This window comes from Bombina bombina, chromosome 2 (assembly GCF_027579735.1).
Source record: "Bombina bombina isolate aBomBom1 chromosome 2, aBomBom1.pri, whole genome shotgun sequence".
Taxonomy (NCBI): Eukaryota; Metazoa; Chordata; class Amphibia; order Anura; family Bombinatoridae; genus Bombina; species Bombina bombina.
Genome location: NC_069500.1, coordinates 1,399,720,938 through 1,399,747,056, shown reverse-complemented (window position 1 = coordinate 1,399,747,056; position 26,119 = coordinate 1,399,720,938). Strand labels below are relative to the sequence as shown.

General features: G+C 41.5%; 1 protein-coding gene across 1 annotated transcript in view; it reads right to left on the bottom strand.

Moving 5' to 3' along the window:
- Positions 1-26,119, bottom strand: part of SPEF1 (sperm flagellar 1) — a 69,481-nt gene that overhangs the window by 34,633 nt on the left and 8,729 nt on the right. The window contains exon 2 of the mRNA XM_053700337.1: positions 14,627-14,738. Within this exon, the coding sequence (XP_053556312.1) occupies positions 14,627-14,738 (112 nt within the window). The remainder of the gene's footprint in view (positions 1-14,626; positions 14,739-26,119) is intronic.

The window sequence follows — 26,119 nt, the reverse complement described above, 5'->3', positions numbered from 1 at the left end:
TCACACACACATACAATTTAATCCTAGAACATTTTGAAAACTCAGCTATGTGCGGGCTTATATCTAAATGGGATGGTTTTAATGATTTATTAGTTAATGAAGAGCTTATTCACGCAAGTCTGAGAAAAATACAGACAGTCACCATTTCTGCCAAGTTGAGGGAGTCACATCTAAAATTCATGCATCAGGCCTACATAACCCCGCACCTACGCTCTAGATGGGTTCCTGGAGCTAGTGATACTTGCCCCAAGTGCAGTTTGGCTTCACCAGACTGGCTGCATTTGCTTTGGAATTGCCCCAAGCTACAGAGCTTCTGGCTCAAGATATCATACTGGCTTACAAAAGCGACAAACACCCAGATAGCTCTCTCACCTCAACGTATTATTTTCCTAACCCTTAATGATAACCCACCCTCTTATGACAGCTTAGTATCCACAGTCATAGTTTTGGCGAAACAAGTGATCTTGGAGGGTTGGGCTAGTAATAAAACCCCCCCTCTCCAAAAGCTTCTTAGAAATATACATACGCAAATGCTAATAGAACAGGCAGATGTGAAGGGTGATCCGAAAAAACGAATAAAACGTTTCATACTGAAATGGGGAACCTACCTTCTATATTTACCGGAAGCAGTTAGGGAAAGGGTCATTTACCCATTTAGAAACAGTCTTTTTAACTTAAATGAAAACCTTAAAGGAAATTGGTCTTTCCCGGCCCCCCAGAATTAACCAGTAATACTGCATTGGTGGTGCACAAACTTACCTACCCTGACGCCTTCTTTCATGGTGTCACTATTATTACCACTTCTCTCTCCCTTTCCTGCTCCTATTGCGTGTCCATGGGGGGTGAACCAGACCGGAGTGCTCAGGTATGTTATTATGTGTTTGTATTATGCGTCTGTGTTACCTTTTGTTTGTTTATATTTCTGTTTGTTTTTGTTTTTTGTTATTTTACTTATAAGAAAATGTGAACCCATACCTCTACATGGTGGAGTCATACGGGTCGTTGATTATGTGATTGTATGAAGGATCTTGCAATGTAGTGCTTCATGTACTTTTCTATTGGACTCTTTATGCCCTACTGCCATGTATGTATTGGATTCCGATAATAAATAAAGTTATTAAAAAAAAAAAAAAACAGGGACACTCAATGAATGAGAAGAAAAGGGTTCATAAAATAATGGGCACACCTGCACAGGGATATGGGCAATAAGTAAGTGAATATTATTGAAAACTGGGGGGTACATCAGCAGGCAAGAGCTGCTCTAGGTTGGAGGAGGGGGGGGATTGGGGAGGAGGCGGTTAGGTAAACGATGTAGCCTGTAATGAGACATTTATTAGGGTGGCTGGGCTCAAGTCTAGAGAAATTTTAATGTCTGGTTGTGTGGCAGGAGGTTATAGATAATGGGAAAGAGAATATTATGATATGGACAATACAGTTTATTAAATAGGGGGCATATGAATATGTGGCTTTATAAATGATAAAGATGAGGGAGGTGTAGAGTAGTGCGTAAGAAGAGGTTAGATGCTGTGAAAATATCAAACTATGTAAGAAAAATAAGCGAAAGGCAGTAAAGGTTTGACTCTCAGGTTAAAGTAAGCTAGGGCTTAGGTATGATTCCCAACCCATTACGTTAATTAGCCTCATGGAGTATTCTAGTGAGTTCTGAAGAGCCAGAATAAGGTATATGTGACCAATATTGCGGGATGCATACTGATGAATGTAACAGTAAAATTTGCTGACAGATCTGAACCTAGATAAGTTTAAAGGAGCTCAACGCCCGACATTACAGACATAGGCCTAGATTTGGAGTTTGGTGGTAGAAGGGCTGTTAACGCTCCGCGGGCTTTTTTCTGGCCGCACCATAAAATTAACTCTGGTATCGAGAGTTCAAACAAATGCTGCGTTAGGCTCCAAAAAAGGAGCGTAGAGCATTTTTACCGCAAATGCAACTCTCGATACCAGAGTTGCTTACGGACGCGGCCAGCCTCAAAAACGTGCTCGTGCACGATTCTCCCATAGGAAACAATGGGGCTGTTTGAGCTGAAAAAAACCTAACACCTGCAAAAAAGCAGCGTTCAGCTCCTAACGCAGCCCCATTGTTTCCTATGGGGAAACACTTCCTACGTCTGCACCTAACACCCTAACATGTACCCCGAGTCTAAACACCCCTAACCTTACACGTATTAACCCCTAATCTGCCGCCCCCGCTATCGCTGACCCCTGCATTATATTATTAACCCCTAATCTTCCGCTCCGTAAACCGCCGCAACTTACATTATCCCTATGTACCCCTAATCTGCTGCCCCTAACACCGCCGACCCCTGCATTATATTTATTAACCCCTAATCTGCCCCCCTCAACGTCGCCGACACCTGCCTACACTTATTAACCCCTAATCTGCCGAGCGGACCTGAGCGCTACTATAATAAAGTAATTAACCCCTAATCCGCCTCACTAACCCTATCATAAATAGTATTAACCCCTAATCTGCCCTCCCTAACATCGCCGACACCTAACTTCAAACATTAACCCCTAATCTGCCGACCGGACCTCACCGCTATTCTAATAAATGTATTAACCCCTAAAGCTAAGTCTAACACTAACACTAACACCCCCCTAACTTAAATATAATTTACATCTAACGAAATAAATTAACTCTTATTAAATAATTTATTCCTATTTAAAGCTAAATACTTACCTGTAAAATAAATCCTAATATAGCTACAATATAAATTATAATTATATTATAGCTATTTTAGGATTAATATTTATTTTACAGGCAACTTTGTAATTATTTTAACCAGGTACAATAGCTATTAAATAGTTAAGAACTATTTAATAGTTACCTAGTTAAAATAATAACAAATTTACCTGTAAAATAAATCCTAACCTAAGTTATAATTAAACCTAACACTACCCTATCAATAAATTAATTAAATAAACTACCTACAATTACCTACAATTAACCTAACACTACACTATCAATAAATAAATTAAATACAATTCCTACAAATAAATACAATGAAATAAACTAACTAAAGTACAAAAAATAAAAAAGAACTAAGTTACAAAAAATAAAAAAATATTTACAAACATAAGAATAATATTACAACAATTTTAAACTAATTACACCTACTCTAAGCCCCCTAATAAAATAACAAAGACCCCCAAAATAACAAAATGCCCTACCCTATTCTAAATTAATAAATTTAAAAGCTCTTTTACCTTACCAGCCCTGAACAGGGCCCTTTGCGGGGCATGCCCCAAGAAAATCAGCTCTTTTGCCTGTAAAAAAAAACATACAATACCCCCCCCCCCAACATTACAACCCACCACCCACATACCCCTAATCTAACCCAAACCCCCCTTAAATAAACCTAACACTAAGCCCCTGAAGATCTTCCTACCTTGTCTTCACCATCCAGGTATCACCGATCCGTCCTGGCGCCAAAATCTTCATCCAACCCAAGCGGGGGTTGGCGATCCATCATCCGGTGGCTGAAGAGGTCCAGAAGAGGCTCCAAAGTCTTCCTCCTATCCGGCAAGAAGAGGACATCCGGACCGGCAAACATCTTCTCCAAGCGGCATCTTCGATCTTCTTGCATCCGGTGCGGAGCGGGTCCATCTTGAAGCAGCCGACGCGGATCCATCCTCTTCTTCCGTTGTCTCCCGACGAATGACGGTTCCTTTAAGGGACGTCATCCAAGATGGCGTCCCTTGAATTCCGATTGGCTGATAGGATTCTATCAGCCAATCGGAATTAAGGTAGGAATATTCTGATTGGCTGATGGAATCAGCCAATCAGAATCAAGTTCAATCCGATTGGCTGATCCAATCAGCCAATCAGATTGAGCTCGCATTCTATTGGCTGTTCCGATCAGCCAATAGAGTGCGAGCTCAATCTGATTGGCTGATTGGATCAGCCAATAGGATTGAACTTGATTCTGATTGGCTGATTCCATCAGCCAATCAGAATTTTCCTACCTTAATTCCGATTGGCTGATAGAATCCTATCAACCAATCGGAATTCAAGGGACGCCATCTTGGATGACGTCCCTTAAAGGAACTGTCATTCGTCGGGAGTCAACGGAAGAAGAGGATGGATCCGCGTCGGCTGCTTCAAGATGGACCCGCTCCGCACCGGATGCAAGAAGATCGAAGATGCCGCTTGGAGAAGATGTTTGCCGGTCCGGATGTCCTCTTCTTGCCGGATAGGAGGAAGACTTTGGAGCCTCTTCTGGACCTCTTCAGCCACCGGATGATGGATCGCCAACCCCCGCTTGGGTTGGATGAAGATTTTGGAGCCAGGACGGATCGGTGATACCTGGATGGTGAAGACAAGGTAGGAAGATCTTCAGGGGCTTAGTGTTAGGTTTATTTAAGGGGGGTTTGGGTTAGATTAGGGGTATGTGGGTGGTGGGTTGTAATGTTGGGGGGGGGTATTGTATGTTTTTTTTTACAGGCAAAAGAGCTGATTTTCTTGGGGCATGCCCCGCAAAGGGCCCTGTTCAGGGCTGGTAAGGTAAAAGAGCTTTTAAATTTATTAATTTAGAATAGGGTAGGGCATTTTGTTATTTTGGGGGTCTTTGTTATTTTATTAGGGGGCTTAGAGTAGGTGTAATTAGTTTAAAATTGTTGTAATATTTTTCTTATGTTTGTAAATATTTTTTTATTTTTTGTAACTTAGTTCTTTTTTATTTTTTGTACTTTAGTTAGTTTATGTAATTGTAGTTATTTGTAGCAATTGTATTTAATTTATTTATTGATAGTGTAGTGTTAGGTTAATTGTAGGTAATTGTAGGTAGTTTATTTAATTAATTTATTGATAGGGTAGTGTTAGGTTTAATTATAACTTAGGTTAGGATTTATTTTACAGGTAAATTTGTTATTATTTTAACTAGGTAACTATTAAATAGTTCTTAACTATTTAATAGCTATTGTACCTGGTTAAAATAATTACAAAGTTGCCTGTAAAATAAATATTAATCCTAAAATAGCTATAATATAATTATAATTTATATTGTAGCTATATTAGGATTTATTTTACAGGTAAGTATTTAGCTTTAAATAGGAATAAGTTATTTAATAAGAGTTAATTTATTTCGTTAGATGTAAATTATATTTAAGTTAGGGGGGTGTTAGTGTTAGACTTAGCTTTAGGGGTTAATACATTTATTAGAATAGCGGTGAGGTCCGGTCGGCAGATTAGGGGTTAATAATTGAAGTTAGGTGTCGGCGATGTTAGGGAGGGCAGATTAGGGGTTAATACTATTTATGATAGGGTTAGTGAGGCGGATTAGGGGTTAATAACTTTATTATAGTAGCGGTGCGGTCCGCTCGGCAGATTAGGGGTTAATAAGTGTAGGCAGGTGTCGGCGACGTTGAGGGGGGCAGATTAGAGGTTAATAAATATAATATAGGGGTCGGCGGTGTTAGGGGCAGCAGATTAGGGGTACATAAGGATAACGTAGGTGGCGGCGCTTTGCGGTCGGCAGATTAGGGGTTAATTATTGTAAGTAGCTGGCGGCGACGTTGTGGGGGGAAGGTTAGGGGTTAATAAATATAATATAGGGGTCGGCGGGGTTAGGGGCAGCAGATTAGGGGTACATAAGTATAACGTAGGTGGCGGTCGGCAGATTAGGGGTTAAAAAATTTTAATTGAGTGGCGGCGATGTGGGGGGACCTCGGTTTAGGGGTACATAGGTAGTTTATGGGTGTTAGTGTACTTTAGGGTACAGTAGTTAAGAGCTTTATGAACCGGCGTTAGCCCAGAAAGTTCTTAACTCCTGCTTTTTTCAGGCGGCTGGAGTTTTGTCGTTAGAGCTCTAACGCTCACTTCAGAAACGACTCTAAATACCGGCGTTAGAAAGATCCCATTGAAAAGATAGGATACGCAATTGACGTAAGGGGATCTGCGGTATGGAAAAGTCACGGCTGAAAAGTGAGCGTTAGACCCTTTAATCACTGACTCCAAATACCGGCGGTAGTCTAAAACCAGCGTTAGGAGCCTCTAACGCTGGTTTTCACGGCTACCGCCAAACTCTAAATCTAGCCGATAGTAAGTAATAATATATAAATAAATAAAATGGGCCTGACAGTCTTAAGATATAACATTCTAATGAAATACATGCTCATTCATGAACCTTTAGAGAGTGACTAAGTTGAATGATTACAAGCAAAAACTATGAGGAGCTTAAGTGGTATATCTATAGAATCTGTAAATATATACATACGACAACTAAGGGTCTGGAAAGATGCATATGCACACACACTCTCTTGTATGGCTGAATTTTCTCTCAGGTCTAGAAGTGAATAGGGCTATACTGGTGTGAATGAGGAACTTTAGGGCGGTTTTATGAGCACATGTAAAATCTGGGCTCTATGGATCTATTTGAAAGTAGGGCTTAGGTATGATTCCCAACCTGTTGCGCCAATTAGTCTCATGAGAGATTCTAGTGAGTTCTTAATAGCCAGAATAAGGTATAGGTGACCGGTATTGCAAGATGTACCCTGAGGAATGGGACAGTAAAATCAGCTGACAGTTCTACACCTATATAAGGTAACGGGAGCCCAAAGACACAGTAAATAGTAGTATATAAATAAGAAGGGCCAGTCAGCATAAAGATAGTCAAATAGTATTCTAATATTATATGTGCTTTTTCACAGACCCCCAGATAATGACTAAGTTGAATGATTATAAACATAAACTATGAGGAGTTTAAGTGGTATACTTATAAAATCTGCAAATATATACAGAAGACAATGAACAATTTGCAAATATGTAGATACACACACATTCTCTTGTATGGCTGAAGGTTCTCTATGGTCTGTACGTGAAGAGGACCGTATAGGTGTAAATGCAGGACTGTAGGGCATACTTAAATACACATGGAGGACCTAGGCTCTATGAATCTGCATGACTAAGGGGGGTTAACTTGAAACAACCAACTAGAAAACTACTGTCGTGTAACTAACATCATAAGGGGAGTATGGTAATGTCCAGAGCTATAAGTTAACATACTTCAGGCCCTAAGGCCGTCATCCGGGATATTAGCCATCTAGTAACTAATGGCTAGGGATCTCAAAATGTATAGTCAGTCTGAAAAAGGTCTCAATGTTGAGAATAGGACAGTGGCCTGCTGTAGCTTGTGTGGAGGCAATCCGGACACTGCTTGGTGTTCGTTAGACAGTCACCCTACTCCAGATCTTAGGGTCAGAGGACAATGCAGAAGGTCTTGGGCTAGTGTGGAGTCAAAGTTCCATCGAGAACAGCCAAAATGCATATAGGACCCATGTCACCTAGGTCCGTCATCTTGATATAGCTGGACATCGGGCTCACGTAAAAAGATCATTATGGAAAAACGCTGAGACTTTTGATGTAAGATGCCAGACGTTTGATTGTCTAATACAAACTGGGTCCTCCTCACAAGAATAGAAGAATCTGTACGAGGTGCGAGTTGCAAAGCTTCCGTTTCTGCCGCTCTTTGTGTTGTCACCCCCACCTATCTGCGTGTTGCTTAACTGCGTTGTGCTCAACTTCATCCGGGGCGAGTGCTGGGGCCCTGCATCATCGCACCCAGTAAACGGACTGTCACTATCATCGATAGCATGGGGAGCATCGGTGGGGGACCTCAGTATAGCGACGCAGCTCGCATGATGTAGGTCTAGGCGTGAGCAGAGATCTTTCAAAAGAGATATAGCCACCTCCATCCTAATAGGAGGTAGGTGTCATAGATTACCAGCTTGTTGCATTAGTATAGAAGTCCGCCATGTGGTTGTGCCGTCTGATGTAGGTTAAGTATGTAAGCCGATTTGTAGCCTTTGGAGTCCCTGGAGCTTCAGATAGATCATCTAGATGCCAAAAAACAATTGTCGCGCCTTATGAGGCATAGAGAGTTGGGTAATAGTTGATGATTAATAGCTTAGCTCCGGAGCTTCAACCAAATGCGTCCTGCCATTACAGGAGTTAGCTCCTCCCCCATATCAGCAAGATTTTAACATTTTGAAAATATACAGTGAGGTTAGAGCTGCACTGGTGCCATTATTATAACTTTGGTTTGGCTACTAAGATTTAGGTGATAGGAAAGCTTACATTATCAAAGTGCAGGATATGAACTAATCTAATGCACAAATATTGCAGATCTAATCTAATCTATAGAAGTTTAACCTCTATAACAAGCTTAGCTTTTTTCTGACGCAGATAGTACAGCCAATAAGAAGCCATACCACACTATTGACAACCATAGATGTGTGCTGCAGCACTTCTGCTATTAAAGGGTCAAGACACCCACAATATTTATTTCATGATTTAGACACAGAATATAATTTTAAACAACTTTCCAATTTACTTCTATTATCAAATTTGTTTTGCATCTTTTGTTTAAAGGGACACTCAAGTCAAAATTAAACTCTCATTATTCAGATAGAGCAGCAATTTTAAACAATTTTCTAATTTACTTCCATTAACAAAATGTGCACAGTCTTTTTATATTTACACTTTTTGAGTCACCAGCTCCTACTGAGCATGTGCAAGAATTCACAGAATAAAACGTGTATGTATTTGTGATTGGCTGATAGCTGTCACATGGTATGTGTATGCATTTGTGATTGGCTGATGGCTGTCACATGGTATGTGTATGCATTTGTGATTGGCTGATGGCTGTCACATGGTACAGGGGGAGTGGAAATAAACTTAACTTTTAAAATTGTCAGTAAAAAATCTACTACTCATTTGAAGTTCAGACTAAGTGCTATTGCATTGACTTGTTATCTTGCATTTGTTGATTATGCAAATCTACAGTATTAACTGGTCCTTTAAGGATCAGCAGTACACTACTGGGAGCTAGCTAAACACATCATGTGAGCCAATAACAGGAGGCATACATGTGCAACCACCAATCAGCAGATAGCTTCCACTACTGCATTGCTGCTTCGGATCCTACCTAGGTATGCTTTTTAAAAACAGATACAGTACCAAGAGAACAAAGCAAATTTGACAAAAGGAGTAAATGGGAAAGTTGTTAAAATTGTATGCTCTGAATCATTAAAGATTCATTTTGACTTTACCGTCCGCTTAAGGTGAAGGGCCTTGTATGCAAAAATGCGCATGAACAGTTGGCAGAAAATTCCTTAAACAAGGCAAAGTAAGTAGTAAATTTCTATAGAGCTATTTGATAAATAACAACATTTATGCTTACCTGATAAATGTATTTATTTCCGGGCATGGAGAGTCCACAAAACATTCTAATTACTAGTGGGATATTCACTCCTGGCCAGCAGGAGGAGGCAAAGTGCACCCCAGCAGAGCTGTTAAGTATCACTTCCCTTACCCATAACCCCCAGTCATTCAGCCAAAGGGAAATGGAAAAAGAAGATAACACAAGGGTATAGAGGTGCCTGAGGACTAGACCAAAAAACTGCCGTCTTAATTTGAATAAGGGCGGGTCGTTGACTCTCCATGCCTGGAAATAAATAAAGTTATCAGGTAAGCATACATTTTGTTTTCTTTCCTATGGCATGGAGAGTCCACGAAACATTCTAATTACTAGTGGGAACCAATACCCAATCTAGAGGACACAGAATGAATAGAGAGGAAGAACAAGACAGGTGGACCTAAACTGAAGGCACCACCGCTTGAAGAACCTTTCTCCCAAAAGAAGCCTCAGCTGAGGCAAAAGTATCAAATTATAGAATGAGCCATAATTCTCTCAGGAGCCTGCTGTCCAGCTGTCTCATACGCTAAACGGATAACACTTCTCAACCAGAAAGAAAGAGTGGTTGAAGTGGCCTTCTGACCCCTACGTTTACTAGAAATAAGGTAAAGGGGAATCACACTGCAGAGCCGAAAGTTCGGAAACTCTGCGAGCAGAAGACATAGCAAGAAGAAACAAAAGCTTCCAAGATAGTAATTTAATATTAACAGAATGCATCGGCTCAAACAAAGCCTGCTGCAAAACTTTAAGGACAAGGTTAAGACTCCAAGGAGGAGCAACAGATTTAAACACAGGCCTGATTCTGACCAAGGCCTGAACAAAAGACTGAACATTTGGCAGAACTGCAAGACTTTTATGAAGAAGAATAGACAGAGCAGAAATCTGACGCTTTAAAGAACTGACTGACAAACCCATCTCCAGGCCAAGCCAAAATTCAAGGAACCCTTACTTTGTTCCAAGAAAATACCTTTTAAATGACACCAATAAAGGTATTTACACCATACCCTATGGTAAATTCTGCGAGTAACCGGTTTACAAGCCTGAAGCATAGTATCTATGACTTTCTCAGAGAAGCCACGTCTAGCCAAACTTAGATGTTCAATCTCAAAGCAGTCAGCTTCAGAGAAACCAGATTTGGATGAAGAAAGGGACCCTGAAGTAGAAGGTCCTTTCTGAAATGTAAATTCCACGGCAAAAGAGATGACATCATCACCAGATCCGCAAACCAGATCCTGTGACGCCATGCAAGAACTATTATAATCACAGAAGCTCTCTCCTGTTTGATGCAAGCAATTACTCGTGGAAGCAACGCAAACGGAGGAAACAGGTATGCTAGATTGAAGCTCCAAGGAACCGCTAGAGCATCTACCAAAACGGCTTGAGGATCTCTTGACCTTGAACTGTACTTTGGAAGCTTGGCGTTTTGACAAGACAACATCAGATCCAACTCCGGAACCCCCCCACCTGAGAGTTATCATTGTAAAACCTCCGGGTGGAGAACCCACTCTCCTGGAATAAAAGTCTGCCTGCTTAGAAAATCCGCCTCCCAGTTGTCCACCCCTGGTATGGGGATGGCAGAGAGATGGCAATTGTGAGACTCCACCCACTGGAGAATGCGAGACACCTCCTTCATTGCCAAGGAACTCCGAGTGATTGATGTAGGCCACCGAGGTGATGTTGTCCGACTGAAATCTGATAAATCGGACCAAAGCTAGTTGAGGCCAAGCTATTAAAGCATAGAAAATTTCTCTCAACTCCAAGATGTTTATTGGAAGAGACGACTCCTCTGGAGTCCACAGACCCTGTGTCTTAAAGAAACTCCAAACTGCTCCCCAGCCTAACAGGCTGGCGTCCGTGGTCACAATCACCCAGGAAGGCCTCAGGGAGCATGTGCCCCGAGACAGACGGTCCTGTGAAACCCACCAAGAGAGAAAGATTCTTGTTGGGGAATCCAAATGTATCTTCTGGGAGAGATCTGAGTGGTTCCCGTTCCATTGACTGAGCATCCATAGCTGCAAAGGTCTCAGATGGAACCAAGCAAAAGGAATGATGTCCATGGAGGCAACTATCAGTCCAATCACCTCCATGCATTGAGCCACAGATGGACGAATAGCAGACTGGAGAAACAGGCAAGAAACAGGAAGTTTGAATTTTCTGACGTCTGTCAGAAAAATCTTCATGGACAGGGAATCTATGATTGTTCCCAAGAAACACATACTTGTATCTGAAACAAGGGAACTCTTTCCCAGATTCACATTCCACCCGTGGGAACGTAGAATAGACAACAACATCTCAGTATGAGATCTTGCTAGATGAAAAGATGGCGCTTGAACTAGAATGTTGCCTAGATAAGGTGCCACAACAATACCCTGGGAGCTCACCACTGCCAGAAGAGCCCACAGAACTTTTGTAAAAATTCTGAGAACTGTAGCAAGGCCAAAAGGAAGGGCAACAAACTGGAAATGTTTGTCCTGGAAGGCAAACCTTAGATACTGGTAATGATTCCTGTGAATAGGAACATAAAGATATGTGTTCTTCAGATCTATGGTCGTCATGAACTGACCCTTTTGGACCAAAAGGAAGAATAGAACATATGGTCTCCATCTTGAAGGACGGAACCCTGAGGAATTAATTTAGACACTTTAGGTCCAGAATGGGACGAAAAGTGCCATCCTTCTTGGGAACTACAAATAGATTTGAATAGAATCCTAGACCCTGTTCCTCTAGAGAACCTGGAACAATCACTCCCAGGGATTATAGGTCCTTTACGCAGTTTAAGAAGACCTCTCTCTTTATCTTTTTCGCAGATAACCTTGACAGGTGGAACCTGTCTCTGGGAGGACAAGATTTGAATCCTATTCTGTAACCGTGGGATACTATATCTATGGCCCAAGGATCTGGAACATCGCGTATCCAAGCCTGGTCAAAAAAAGAAAGCGTGCTCCCTACTTGATCCACTACAGGATCGGGGGCAGCCCCTTCATGTTGATTTTGAATCAATGGAAGGCTTCTTAGCTTGCTTCCCCCTATTCCAAGGCTGACTGGACCTCCAAGAAGACTTGGATTGATCCGACGTGGAAGAGGAAGACTTCTGTCCTTTAAAGTTATGAAAGGAATGAAAATTAGAATTCTGGCGACCCTTAGGTCTATTCTTTTTATCCTGAGGTAGGAACAAACCCTTTCCACCTATAATGTCAGAAATAATTTCTGCCAGACCTGGTCCAAACAAGGTTTAACCCTTATAAGGCAGAGATAAAAGCTTTGACTTGGATGTAACATCTGCAGACCAAGATTTTAACCAGAGAGCTCTGCGAGCTAAAACAGTAAAACCAGAAATCTTAGCACCCAACTTAAGAACTTGCATGTTGGCATCACAAATAAAGGTATTGACTGGCTTGAGAGCCTTGATCCTGTCTTGGATCTCCTCTATAGTAGTCTCTTCTAGGATAAGATTAGATAAATCATCGCACCAATAAGATGCTGCCCCCACAACTGTAACAATACTAGCAACAGGTTGCCACTGTAATCCCTGATGAATGTACATCTTCTTCAAAAAAGCCTCAAGCTTCTTATCCATGGGATCCTTGAAAGAACAACTATCTTCAATAGGAATCTCAACATTCCAGTTTTTGACCCCATTTTCCCCTTTTATCTTAAATAACCGCCTAATAACAGCCTCTGAAGTTTAAAAAAATATTGAAATTTTGTAGTATACCAAAATGTTGTATTCTTCTTTTTAAACAATAGATGGCACTAATAACAAAGTTATGCAAACAGCAATTGCATAGAAAACTGCTTTAAAAAACCAGAGGGATGTCTTAGCATTTGCTTACATTAAGCACACAAAAAAGCCATGCAAGAAGACAAGATATTCAGTGTAAAAATAGCCAGAGCTGTTGTTATGCCTGCAGCACCGTATTTTCTGTTGATTGTGGAACAGCTGCTCTTTGTATAGGGATTTAAAAAGAATGGAATGAGAGTGCTGCATTGGAATATTGCCCCAGCACAGCAGTGAGACAGTTAAATGTAAAGCAGGTCTGCACAGCAGTGAAGCAGTTCAATGTAAAGGAGATCTGCACAGCAGTGAGGCAGTTAAATGTAAATCAGGTCTGCACAGCAGTAATGCAGTTAAATGTAAATGAGTTCTGCACAGCAGTGAGGCAGTTAAATGTAAAGGAGTTCTGCACAGCAGTGAAGCAGTTAAATGTAAAGCAGGTCTGCACAGCAGTGAGGCAATTAAATGTAAAGGAGGTCTGCCCAGCAGTGAAACAGTTAAATGTAAAGGAGGTCTGCTCAGCAGTGAGGCAGTTAAATGTAAAGGAGGTCTGCCCAGCAGTGAGGCAGTTAAATGCAAATGAGGCCTGGACAGCAGTGAGGCAGTTAAATGTAAAGGAGTTCTGCACAGTAGTGAGGCAGTTAAATGTAAAGCAGGTCTGCAGAGCAATGAGGCAGTTAAATGTAATAAATTCAAAGTGATGGAAAACAGCACAGCTTTATCTTCTTTTGTGGGGCACGGAGTAACAGACTTGCCAGGTCTCTGTAGAATCCACAAATTTCAAAAAAATTCCAGTACATGATTAAGAGCCTAATGTTGGCTTGAAACGTTGTATACTTGGACCCAGAATAAGATAATAAAGGTCTTTTAATGAAGTTGGTGGCTGGAGTTTTTTGAAATTTGCAGTTAAATGTAAAGCAGATCTGCAGAGCAATGAGGCAGTTAAATGTAACAAAATATAAAATGAGAGGGCGCTAAAAGCAAGAATAAATACCACACTTAATCTCTAAAAAATTATGAGTTTAATAAACATAATTAAACATATATATGGCAAGTAAAAATTACTAACATCAAAAAATAGAAGGGACGTCTCCCTATAGAAAATAAATCTTAAAAATACCACCAATATATTCAGAAAAAATGTTAAATTTCATTTATCATCCGTATGTATAAGGACAAAAAAGTATAGTCAAATCGATGTAGACCACTGGTAAAAATTGATCCGCAAATGCTCAGCAGTTAAATGTAAAGCAGATCTGCACAGCAGTGAGACAGTTACATGTAAAGCAGATCTGCACAGTAGTGAGACAGTTACATGTAAAGCAGGTCTGCATATGAAAAGACCCTTTACACAAACAGGGGCAAGCTGTAGTCTGTATACATCAGTATACATCTGATACATTGGGGCTTGGTTAGGAGTCTGAAAATCAGCACAATGTTATTAAAAATAAATAAAACTATACATTGTTACAAAAACACTCCCAGATGAGCTACTGTATTAAATGGATCATCTACAAAACAGTTTTGCAAAGAAAAATCTAGTGTACAGTATCCCTTTAAGTTCCACCCCTCCTAGTTCTCAGATTTGTGCTATTATACCCCAGTGAAATGACCCCATTGCTTTACAGAACTCTCTTACTTGTTCAGGGTGGTCCAGTTGCTCAGTTTCTGCTGTGATGAGTTTGCTGGAACGTAGTTGTGCATCTCAACAAGTTTGGGGAAGTAGAATTTTACCAATTCTGCCACTAGCACTGCATTGATCAAGAAAAAAACAGAACATGAATTGCAGCTTAATCAGTCATTTTTGTGCACTTACAGAATATGTAACAACTGTGATCAGACAGCCAATCTTCAGCCACGAGGTTCATCTATAAACAACCAGACCACAGCATCTGGCCTAGATTACTGGTCATTACTTATATTCCTCTTTATTCATTATTGTTAAGTTTCATTAGCTGACAAAAAAAGTGTAAAGTTTAGTGACTATAAAACAATGGGAGCTGCCATGTTGTAACTTAGGTTACCTTCTCTGCTGTGGCCAATTAGAGACAGTTATAAATAGGTCACTAGAGTGTGTAGCAATGGCTGTGTGGAATATAACAGCGTTCTGCAGTTCCATTTCTAACAAAAAAACTCACAATTTTATATTCAGCTAGATCATACAATTTTTTTTAAATAAATTCAATTTACTTCTATGATCAAATTTGCTTAATTCTGGTATTCTTTGTTGAACGGCATATCTTGGGTACAACTATGCATCACTGGGAGCTAGCTGCCAGTTTGTGTCAGCACATATATGCCTCTTGTCATTGACTCACCTAATGTGTGCAGGTAGCTCTCAGTAGTGCATTGATGCTACTTCAATAAAGGATACGAAGAGAATTAAGCAGATTTGATTATATAAGTAAATAGGACAGTTTAATATTATATGCTCTGTCCTCTTATCTAAGTTAACCCTGAATAGTTACATTTCCTTTTTCCTTGAGATGTTATAAACTAATGGGCTCGGTCATGCTGAATACAATGTTAACCCTTATCTAATCTCTTCTGCTCTGTGCAATAAGGGAGAGATGAAGCGTGAAAACAATGGCTGTGGGGAATGTAGCAACGTTACAAATGTTTTATCCCTCAATATATGATTTATAAACAAAGCAAATATACTGTACCTGGTTTCTTCAGTATTATCCAAACTTAAATGAATAATATTGGGGGGGGGGGGTGTATGAAAATAATAATAATAATAATAGTAATAATAATAGTGAAATAAATAAAAAATCAGATAAAAAATGTGAATTGAAGAATTACACAGATATGATGGAATATCTTAATCATACTTTGTCACTAAATAGCTTTTTATTTTTTATTTCATGTTTTTTTTTATCTCTTAACAAAGTTTACATTTTGGAAATGTACAAATAAAGGCACTTACATGATTTCTAAAGTGAATTTACGTAAATGATTTGGAAAGAACATACGGTTTTAAACAACTTTCCAATTTACTTCCATTGTCAAATTTGCTTTGTTCTCTTGTTTTCCTTTGCTGAAGGAATAGCATTGCATTACTGGCAGCAAGATGAACACATCTAGTCAGCCAATCACAAGAGACAAATGTGTGCAGGCACCAATCAGCAGCAGCTCCCACTAGTGTAGGATGTGTGCATATTCTTTTTCAACAAGGGATACCAAGAGAACGAAGCACATTTGAAAACAGAAGTTAATTTAAACGTGTCTTAAAATTACCTGCGCTATCTGAATCCTGCAAGTTTAATGTTGAATTTCCTATGCCTTTAAAGGGACAGTATACACAAATTTTCATATAACTGCATGCAATAGACACTACTAGAAGAATATGCACAGATACTGATCTAAAAATCCAGTGTAAAACCTTTTAAAAACTTACTTAGAAGCTCCCAGTTTAGCATTGTTGATGAGGTTAGGCTGGGACACCCAGTGAGAGGGGTTGAGAAAACAGGAAAAGCAGACACTGCCCCCTCCCCTGCATATGAAAAGGCTCATTACACAAACAGGATCAAACAAGAGTCTGTAGACTTGGGTCTACATCTGATACTTTGGGGCTTGGTTAGCAGTCTGAAAATCAGCACAATGTTATTTAAAAATTGTTATTGTTATAAAAATACTCCCAGGTGGGCTATATAAATGGATTATCTAAGGGACACTTAAAGGGACAGTATACACTCATTTTCATATAACTGCATGTAATAGACACTATTATAAAGAATAAGATGCACAGATACTGATCTAAAATCCAGTATAAAACTGTTTAAAAACTTACTTAGAAGCTGTCAGTTTAGCTCTGTTGAAAAGGCAGCTGGAAAGCCCACTGCAAGTGGGAAATAAGACACTCCCCCTTCTTTTGCATATGAAAAGACTCTTTACACAAACAGGAGCAAGCTGGAGAAGGTATCTGATGGTATTCAAATAAAACTTTGGGGCTTGGTTAGGAGTTAGAAAATCAGAGCAATGTTATTTAAAAATAAGCAAAACTATACATTTTTTTAAATACTTTATGGGCTTTATAAATAGATCATCTACAAAACATTTAAGCAAAGAAAAAATGAGTGTATAATGTCCCTTTAAGTCAAAATTAAATGTTCATGATTTAGATAAAACATGCATTATTTAAAATAAAGAAGAAAAGAAAGACTTTCAAAATTACTTTTATTATCAAATTGTTAGTATTTTTATATGCACACTTTCTGAGGCAAGAGTTCACAGTGTATTCATGTATGAGTCTGTGAGAGGCTGATACAGGGGACCGGCAAGAAATTTAGAAAATTGTCAAAAAAACAATCTACTGCTTGAATACTGTAAATGCTATTGCATTCTCTTTGTATAATGCACTTGTTGCACAAACCATGTTAGTGCCTACAGCTTCCTCATGAACAAAGAAGGAGGTGATTATATGGTGTATTCTTCATGCAGATTAATACATAAGCACTTTCACCAGGTCTAATCTCTTTTATACATAGACAAATCCCATGCTGCAGTTGTGTCACTTGATTTATCTTTACTACACCTTTATGATCACTAAAGCAAACAACCTACAAATTCCCTCTACTTATCTAAAGCAAATAAAAGGCTTAAAAAACAACCAACCTTTAAAGGGACGTACACACCTTGTAATTACGAAACATTTTTGTTGTGTTGCTTTAAAATAATAATCAGCCAAAAACAAATTAACATCCTGTCATGAGATGCAGAACATATGCAGGACACAGCAATGATGGTACAACTCTATTTTATTACAGAGCACGGAAACATACATCTAGTCAGGTTGATTTCACCAACTAACTGCGACACAGACTACTGGACCTAAGCCCCGCCCCCCAAACTAGTGACATCACATCCTGCTCTCATCACATCTTCCCCCTTTTCAAAGGGCGAAGCATACATTTAAATATAACAAATAACAGGGTATACAAAGAGCATACAACAACATTTTTGAACAGTATATAGCAAATTGGTTACAGAAAAATAAACAACATTAATTACATCCTGACTTGGACATCGGGGTAGACTACCCTAGTCCACAGTGACCATGGGATTATTCTGCCCATACTTCCGGTCACTGTTCTAGCTAAAGTCAGTCCCTATATCGGGCCGGAAGTTTCACCACTCTTCCGCTTGATGTAACTTTGCATGAACTATCCTCTGATACAGAAGAAGGTGAATAAGAGTCCGCTGGAGGCAAAGACATATCCCCACTGTGATCTTGCTGAGGGGAAGGCACCCCTTTTAGAACAGAGATCCCACCGGCGGTGGTACTCAGGCATCCAGTTCCAAACTCTCAGGTACAGGCTGAAGATGTCTTCGGTTACGGCGTGTAACCGTCCCTCCATCAGTAAGGACTACATAAGACCTTGGTTCTGGAGAGCGTCCAATTACCGTAGCAGGCGTCTACCATTTCTTCTCATCATCCAGTTTAATTCTGACACTTTGCCCCGCATTTAGTTCCTGTAAGGGCCTGACAGAATGTCTCCTGTCGTAGAAGAAACGATAGCCCTTTCTGGCCTCTTCATCCCTCCTAAGGACTTCGTCCCGAGGAACAGAGAAAGTCGGCTTGAAGACACCCACTGAGGGTAAAGTGGTGCAAATCTGGTGTCCTAGCATCAGCTGTGCCAGGCTAAACCCGGTGGCTTGAATGGGCGCCACCCTGTATGACAAGAGGGCTAGGTACGGCTCAGATTGCTTTAAAATGAACTTTGTTGTTTGAACTGCCCTTTCAGCCATTCCGTTGGCCTGCGGGTAATGTGGACTTGACGTGGAATGTACAAAGTCATATTCCCTGCTGAAAGCACTGAACTCTGTAGAAGCGAACTGCATGCCATTATCACTCACCAGCTCCATTGGAATGCACCACCGGGCGAACAAGCTCTTCAGACGGATGATAACGGCTTGACTTGTGATATCATTCAAAGGTGCAATTTCCAAATACCTGGAATAGTAGTCGATCACAACAAGGAACTTTTTCCTGTGCAGTTCACACAAATCAGCAGCTATTTTCTACCACGGCCCCGCAGGCAGCGGAGTAGAAATCAAGGGCTCTCTTCTCTGAGTAGGCCGGCGTTCCCGGCAAAAGGCACATTTGGACATGTGATTTGCAATGTCGGAGCTGATCCCAGGCCACCACACAGCTGTAGCTCCCCTTTATCTGCACTTTGTAATGCCTAAGTGGCCATCGTGAATCCTGTTTAACATCTCCTTCCTCATGCTGACAGGAATAACGATGCGGTCTTGGAACAGCACCAACCCCTCCAGCTCCGTGAGCTGCGACCTCTCTGGCTGGTAAGAACTGACAGACATCCAGGCTGCCTGGCTCTCGGGCCAGCCTTCTTTAATGTACTTCATAACCTCTTGCAGATCTGTGTCTAAATATGTCTCTTTCTTTATTTCTTCCAGTTTCCTAGAGGAAATGGACTTTGAGGCCAGAACTGAATCCACATACACGCACCTTTCTATTTTTCTTTGCAACAGGAACAATGGGGGCACACCAGTCAGTTGCTTCAACAACCTCTTCAATAACCCCCATAGACTTCATGCGCATATGCTCCTTCTCCACTTGAGGCATGAGCGGGAACGGAATTCTACGGGGAGTAGAAATACTGCATGGGACTGCGTCACTTTTAAGTGCTATACGGACTGGCTTGCAATTCAGTAGGCCCAATTCATTCACAGCTGGCAAGAAATTTCCCCGCACAATCAATGCGGCCACCAGGACTATGGACATTTGTAGTAACCTTCGCCAGCTGGGGCTGTTGAGGCAGTTTCATAAATGCAGCAAGAGACATTACAGTGATATCTGCTCCTGTGTCAATCTTAAAATCAACTTTGGCTCCCATTACAGTAAAAGTAACTGTCCAATCTTCCTCTGAGCTTGGCCGTTCCACAACAGACCCCACAAAAGACACTTCCTGACCCTCCTGGTCACTGTCCACCTGCATCTCCTTAATGTATTCAGTTTTACACACCACTTCAAAATGGCCCATTCTGTTACATTTTCTGCATCTTTTATCTCTGGCCGGGCATATAACACTCTGATCATGGGCACGGTAGCACCGTGTGCATCGGGCATGCTGCACCCATCCACTTCTATGTCTATCCGTTATTTTAGATCTACCGCTCACACTGTGCCTTTCACTAGCAGTTTTCCTGGACTGTCGCACTTCATCCACAATACTCTCAGACCTCAGATCAGCACTTTGCTTTTTCACCAGTTCACTCTGGCGGGCCATCCTAATAGCCCCGTCTAACCTTAAATCAGGCTCTAACTGCAGCTTCAGGGAGACTTCAGCATCTGCAATTCCAATAACTATTCTGTCTTTGATTTGCTCTTCTTTAGCAACACCAAACTCACAGAATTCAGCTAATTCATACAGGCTGCGCACAAATGACTCCACAGATTCTCCCACACGCTGATTACGTTTGTGAAAACAAGCTCTCTCATGGATCACATTTCTTTTGGGCACAAAGTGGGCACTGAGTTTATCCATTACTATATCAAAGTTAAATTCTTCCCCTTCTTGGAAAGTAAAAGCATTGAACACTGGCTCCACATCTTTCCCCGTATAAAAGAGAATTAACTTGTACTTCACCACTCTCCTTGTTCAGTTTGGTAGCAATCCTGAAGCGCTGAAACCGCTGACGCCATGTGGGCCAAGCTGTAGGCTGAGAGAAGTCAAAAGGCTCAGGTGGGGTAAACTTTGACATTGCAATCGATCAGGAACAGAAGCGCAGGCCAGAACTTCTGACACCATGTCATGAGATGCAGGACATATGCAGGACACAGCAATGATGGTACAACTCTATTTTATTACAGAGCACAGAAACATACATCTAGTCGGGTTGATTTCACTAACTAACTGCTACACAGACTACCGGACCTAAGCCCCGCCCCCAACTAGTGACATCACTTCCTGCTCTCATCACACATCCTTTTTGCTGACTTTATTTTTTAAAAGTCAAACTCCACCAACCAGCTGCTTTATATGGAGGAGCCAATCCTAGCTTTAGTCTACAGACGACAAGGCTTGCTGCTGTCATAAAGTTACAAGCTGTCAACTGATAAAGCCAATTAGTGACATATATGTAGCAGAGTTAGCCTTAAATGGTATGAAACCCCAATTTTTTTGTTCATAATTCAGATAGAACATGTGATTATAAACAGCTTTCCAATTTACTTCTATTATCTAAGTTGCTTAAATTTCTTGATATCCTTAGTTGAAAAGCATACCTAGGTAGGCTTAGGAGCAGAAATATATTACTGGGAGCTAGCTAATGATTGGTGCCTGCACACAAATGTCTCTTCTGATTGGTTCACCAGGTGTGTTCAGCTAGCTTCCAGTAGAGAATTGCTGCTTTAGGAAAAGATACCAAGATAATAAAGCAAATATGATAGTAAATAAAGTAAATTGAATAGTTGTTTAAAGTCATGAAAGAAAATTGTGGGTGTCATTCACCTTTAAGAAGTCAGCAGGGTGCATTTCAATGTCTGAGAATTAGAAATTGCTCAATTTTCAGAACTAAATTATAGGAAAAGGGTCAAAATAAATAATGAAAATATATCATTAGTTGTGTGTTTTTATATTTAATTAAATATAACTAAACATCTTATAAAAAAGTCTCAAGGTGTTGGCTCAAAGGATACAAACCCTAGCATAGCAGCTGTAATGTGCTATCAGACCGCTCTTAGCTTGCACAATCATATAAACTGTGCAAACAAAATGGTACATTATTTTCAAACATTCATTTTGAAATGCAGTGCAGAATTGCTGAAATGTTATGATTTTAATGACCCTTTAAGCGTAAGAAATGCTTTCAAACACATTAGTAAGTTATTATAACTATGGAACAAAATAGCTTTCATATTTTACTTTTTCATTGACCAAATATATTCTGTTTCCATTTAGGTAAGTATACAACATACACATAAACAGACAAACATGCATACAGAATACATTGGGCTCCTTTTATCATCCATGGGCAGACATATACACCCCTGTCCACCTGGCTTCAATCCGTTGCCCGCATTTACCATTGCACACAAGCTCTCCTGTGCGCTTGCGTGCAACCCCCCCTTGCCCGCGCACTGCCAATCACGCACGGGCATTTGCTGTCAACCCCTCCCGGTCGGATGAGTTCGGGTAGATAGAAATTCTTCACCTAAGAGGTGGAGAACAGGGCAGGGAATCCTGACTGCAGGTTCGCTTGAGCAGTCGAAAGGGAGAGAAGGGCTTGATAAATTGAGCCTGTTCATCAGTGTTCTCCCAAGAACCTATTTAGGGCTAGATTTTGAGTAGAGCGGTAGTTTGCTCTCCCGCTTGCACATTAAATCCGCTTGACTTCTGCTTTATGCACGCATCGGGTACCAAGAGTTTTACACATTAATAGTAAAAAGTTTTTGCTTGCGAGCTACCTCACATACGCAAAAAGCCAGTTAGAATATTGCGACCATGCTAATGTAATTCCCCATAGACTTCAATGGAACACAAAAAAGTAGGAAAACACCCAACAAGTCGCACAAACATGATTGCGTTTAACCAAGTGTGCTAACCCGACATGAAATATTAATATATCACATTCCATTGTCCTGTTCTATTTAATCATAAATACATACATTTCTATATACATCTGATGTTTTTAGGTTATATATATATATATATATATATATATATATATATATATATATATATATATATATATATCCTATACTATAAAAGGCCAAGTGTGTTTGTCAGAAGCTGTCATGCGCAGTAGAGACAGCACGAGGACAAACACACCTTGCCTTAAATCCCTACCTGATCTGCCGACTGCTGCGAGCAGAAGTGGGCGTGGCTGAGCGTGTGCAGGGGCGGTTACCGAACTTGAAGGGGCGTGGCCTAACGTAAAGACCTGTGAAGGGGCGGAGCCTAGCATGGAGGTGTGCGGAGGGGCGTGGCCGGGGCGGGGCCATGGAGAGAGCTCAAACAGCTCAAAAGAGGGGAGAGAGAGATCAAGAGGGGAGAGAGAGATCAAGAGGGGAGAAAGAGAGAGGGTGGAGAGAGAGAGAGAGAGAGAGGGGAGAGAAAGAGGGGAGAGAAAGAGGGGAGAGAGAGAGAGGGGAGAGAGAAAGAGAGAGGGGGAGATAGAGAGAGAGGGGATATATATATATATATATATATATATACACATAGAGAGAGAGAGAGAGAGAGAGAGAGAGAGAGAGAGAGAGAGAGAGAGAGGGGAGAGAGAGAGGGGAGCGAGAGAGGGGAGAGAGAGAGGGGAGATGTGGAGAGAGAGAAGGGAGAGAGAGAAGGGAGAGAGGGGGGAAAGAGAGACAGAGGGGGGAGATAGAGAGAGAGAGACAGAGGGGGGAGATAGAGAGAGAGAAAGAGAGAGAGAGAGAGAGAGAGAGAGAGAGAGAGAGGGGAGAGAGAGAGAGAGAAGAGAGAGAGAGGAGAGAGAGAAAGAGAGGGGGAGAGAGAAATAGGGGAGATGTGGATGGAGAGAGAGAGAGAGAGAGAGAGAGAGAGAGGGAAGAGAAAGAGGGGGAGAGAGAGAGGGGAGAGAGAAAGAGAGAGGGGGAGATAGAGAGAGAGGGGGAGAGAGAGAGAGAGAGACAGAGGGGGGAGATAGAGAGAGGAGAGAGAGAGAGAGAGAGAGGCGAGAAAGAGAGAGAGAGAGAGAGAGAGAGAGAGAGGCGAGAAAGAGAGAGAGAGAGAGAGAGAGAGAGAGAGAGAGAGAGAGAGAGAGAGAGAGAGAGAGAGAGAAAGAGAAAGAGAGAGGGGAGCGAGAGAGGGGAGCGAGAGAGAGGGGAGCAAGAGAGAGAGAGGGGAGAGAGAGAGGGGAGTGAGAGAGGGGAGAGAGAGAGAGAAAGAGAGGGGAGATGGGGAGCAAGAGTGGAGATGGAGAGAGAGAGAGGGGAGAGAGAGAGAGAAAAAGAGAGAGGAGATAGAAAGAGAGGGGAGATAGAGAGCGCAAAAGAGGGGGGGGGGAGAGAGTGCAAAAGAGAGGGGGGAAAGAGAGAGCGCAAAAGAGAGGGGGGAGAGAGAGAGAGAGCTTAAAAGAGAGGGGGGAGAGAGAAAAAGCAAAAGAGAGTGGGAGGGAGAGAACGCAAGGGGTGGGACCACTGTACTATATATATATATATCCCCGCCCCCTCATGGTTCTTCCACTGCGACTTGCGACAGGTACTAGTGGGCTGGTCCAGCAGTTACAGGGAGGTGACGAGGCGCAGCCGGAGACACTGAGCAAGGAACTCAGGAGCCGCTGGTAAGTGCTGTGTAGCAAATAGAATGAGAGAATCCTGCCCTCCCCCATCATTTGCAGAAATAATGGTACATTCAACAACCTCTGGCAGTTTAAGCTGGTGCAGCCGTTACCATGGTTACTAAAGCCTGGACTTGCCCATGTCTTTCACTTTCACATGGGGGTGTTACTTTTGTTTTATGCTTGTCTGTGTTAAGTACAGCAATATAAGTAACATATAGAGGATTTATAGGCACAATAATAGTGACGTGACTGCGCTCAGCGGTGTCTGCCGCAGTCTATGCTGCTGAACTTTTTTTTGCTCCCCCTCCGTCTGCACCACTGTGGGCACTCTTTGCGCATGCGCAGTGCACAGCTGACTGCTCAGACGGGGAGATACAGCGCCATGGAAGTGGCCCGCACAGGGGGCCTGAACACCTATGGCCGGCCCTGTATATATATATATATATATATATATATATAAATATATATATAAATATGATTATATATAGGTATAGATATATACAGACATATATACGAATATCTATTTAAAACACTTATTCCCTTATGTGAAAAACATTGGAATGTGAAATATCTACAGTAAATACATAGGTAAAAACTTTATTAAAGGGACAGTCTGCACCAGAATTTGTATTGTTTAAAAAGATAGATAAGCCCTTTATTAACCATTCCCCAATTTTGCACAACCAGCACTGTTATATTAATACACATTTTACCTCTGTGATTATCTTGTATCTAAGCCCCTGCAGACTGCCCCCTTATTTCAGTTCTTTTGACAGACTTGCATTTTAGCCAATCAGTGCTGACTCCTAGGTAACTCCACGGGCATGAGCACAATGTTATCTATATGGCACGCGTGAACTAACGTCCTCTAGTTGTGAAAAACTGTAAAAATGCATTCAGATAAGAGGCGGCCTTCAAGGGCTAAGAAATTTGCATATGAGCCTACCTAGGTTTAGCTAAGAATACCAAGAGAACAAAGCAAAATTGATGATAAAAGTAAACTGGAAAGTTGTTTAAAATGAGATGCCCTATATGAATTATGAAAGTTTATTTTTTACTAGCCTCTCCCTTTAAATACGAATATTGCATAAATATGATTTTACATATTTTTAGCTACTCGACTGAAAAGGGCTCCAATGCACTTATATATATATACTAGTCCTAAAGCCCGTTCACATGGGCCATTTTTTGCTGGGTACAGCGGTCCCACCCCTTGCGCTCTCTCCCTCCCCCTCTCTTTTGCTCTCTCTCCCCCCTTTCTTTTGCGCTTTCTCTCTCCCCCTCTCTTTTGAGCTCTCTCTCTCCCCCCTCTCTTTTGCGCTCTCTCTCCCCCCTCTTTTGCGCTCTCTCTCTCCCCCCCTCTCTTTTGAGCTCTCTCTCTCCCCCTCTCTTTTGAGCTCTCTCTCCCCCCTCTCTTTTGTGCTCTCTCTCCCCCTCTCTTTTGCGCTCCCCTCTCTTTTGCTCTCTCTCTCCTTCTCTTTTGCTCTCTCTCTCTCCCCTTCTCTTTTGCTCTCTCTCTCCCCCTCTTTTGCTCTCTCTCTCCCTCTATTTTGCTCTCTCTCTTTCTATCTCTCTCCCCTCTTTTTTGCTCTCTCTCTCCATCCCTCTCTTTTGCTCTCTCTCTCTCCATCCCTCTCTTTTGCTCTCTCTCTCCCCTCTCTTTTGCTCTCTCTCCCCTCTCTCTCTTCCCCCTCTCTCCCCCCCTCTCTCTCCCCCCCCTCTCTCTCTCTCTCTCTCTCTCTCCCTCTCCCCCCTCTCTCCTCTTCTCTCTCTCTCCCCCCCTCTCTCTCTCTCTCTCTCTCTCTCTCTCTCCCCCCTCTCTCTTTCCCCCTCTCTCTCCCTCCCCCCTCTCTAGCTATCTTCC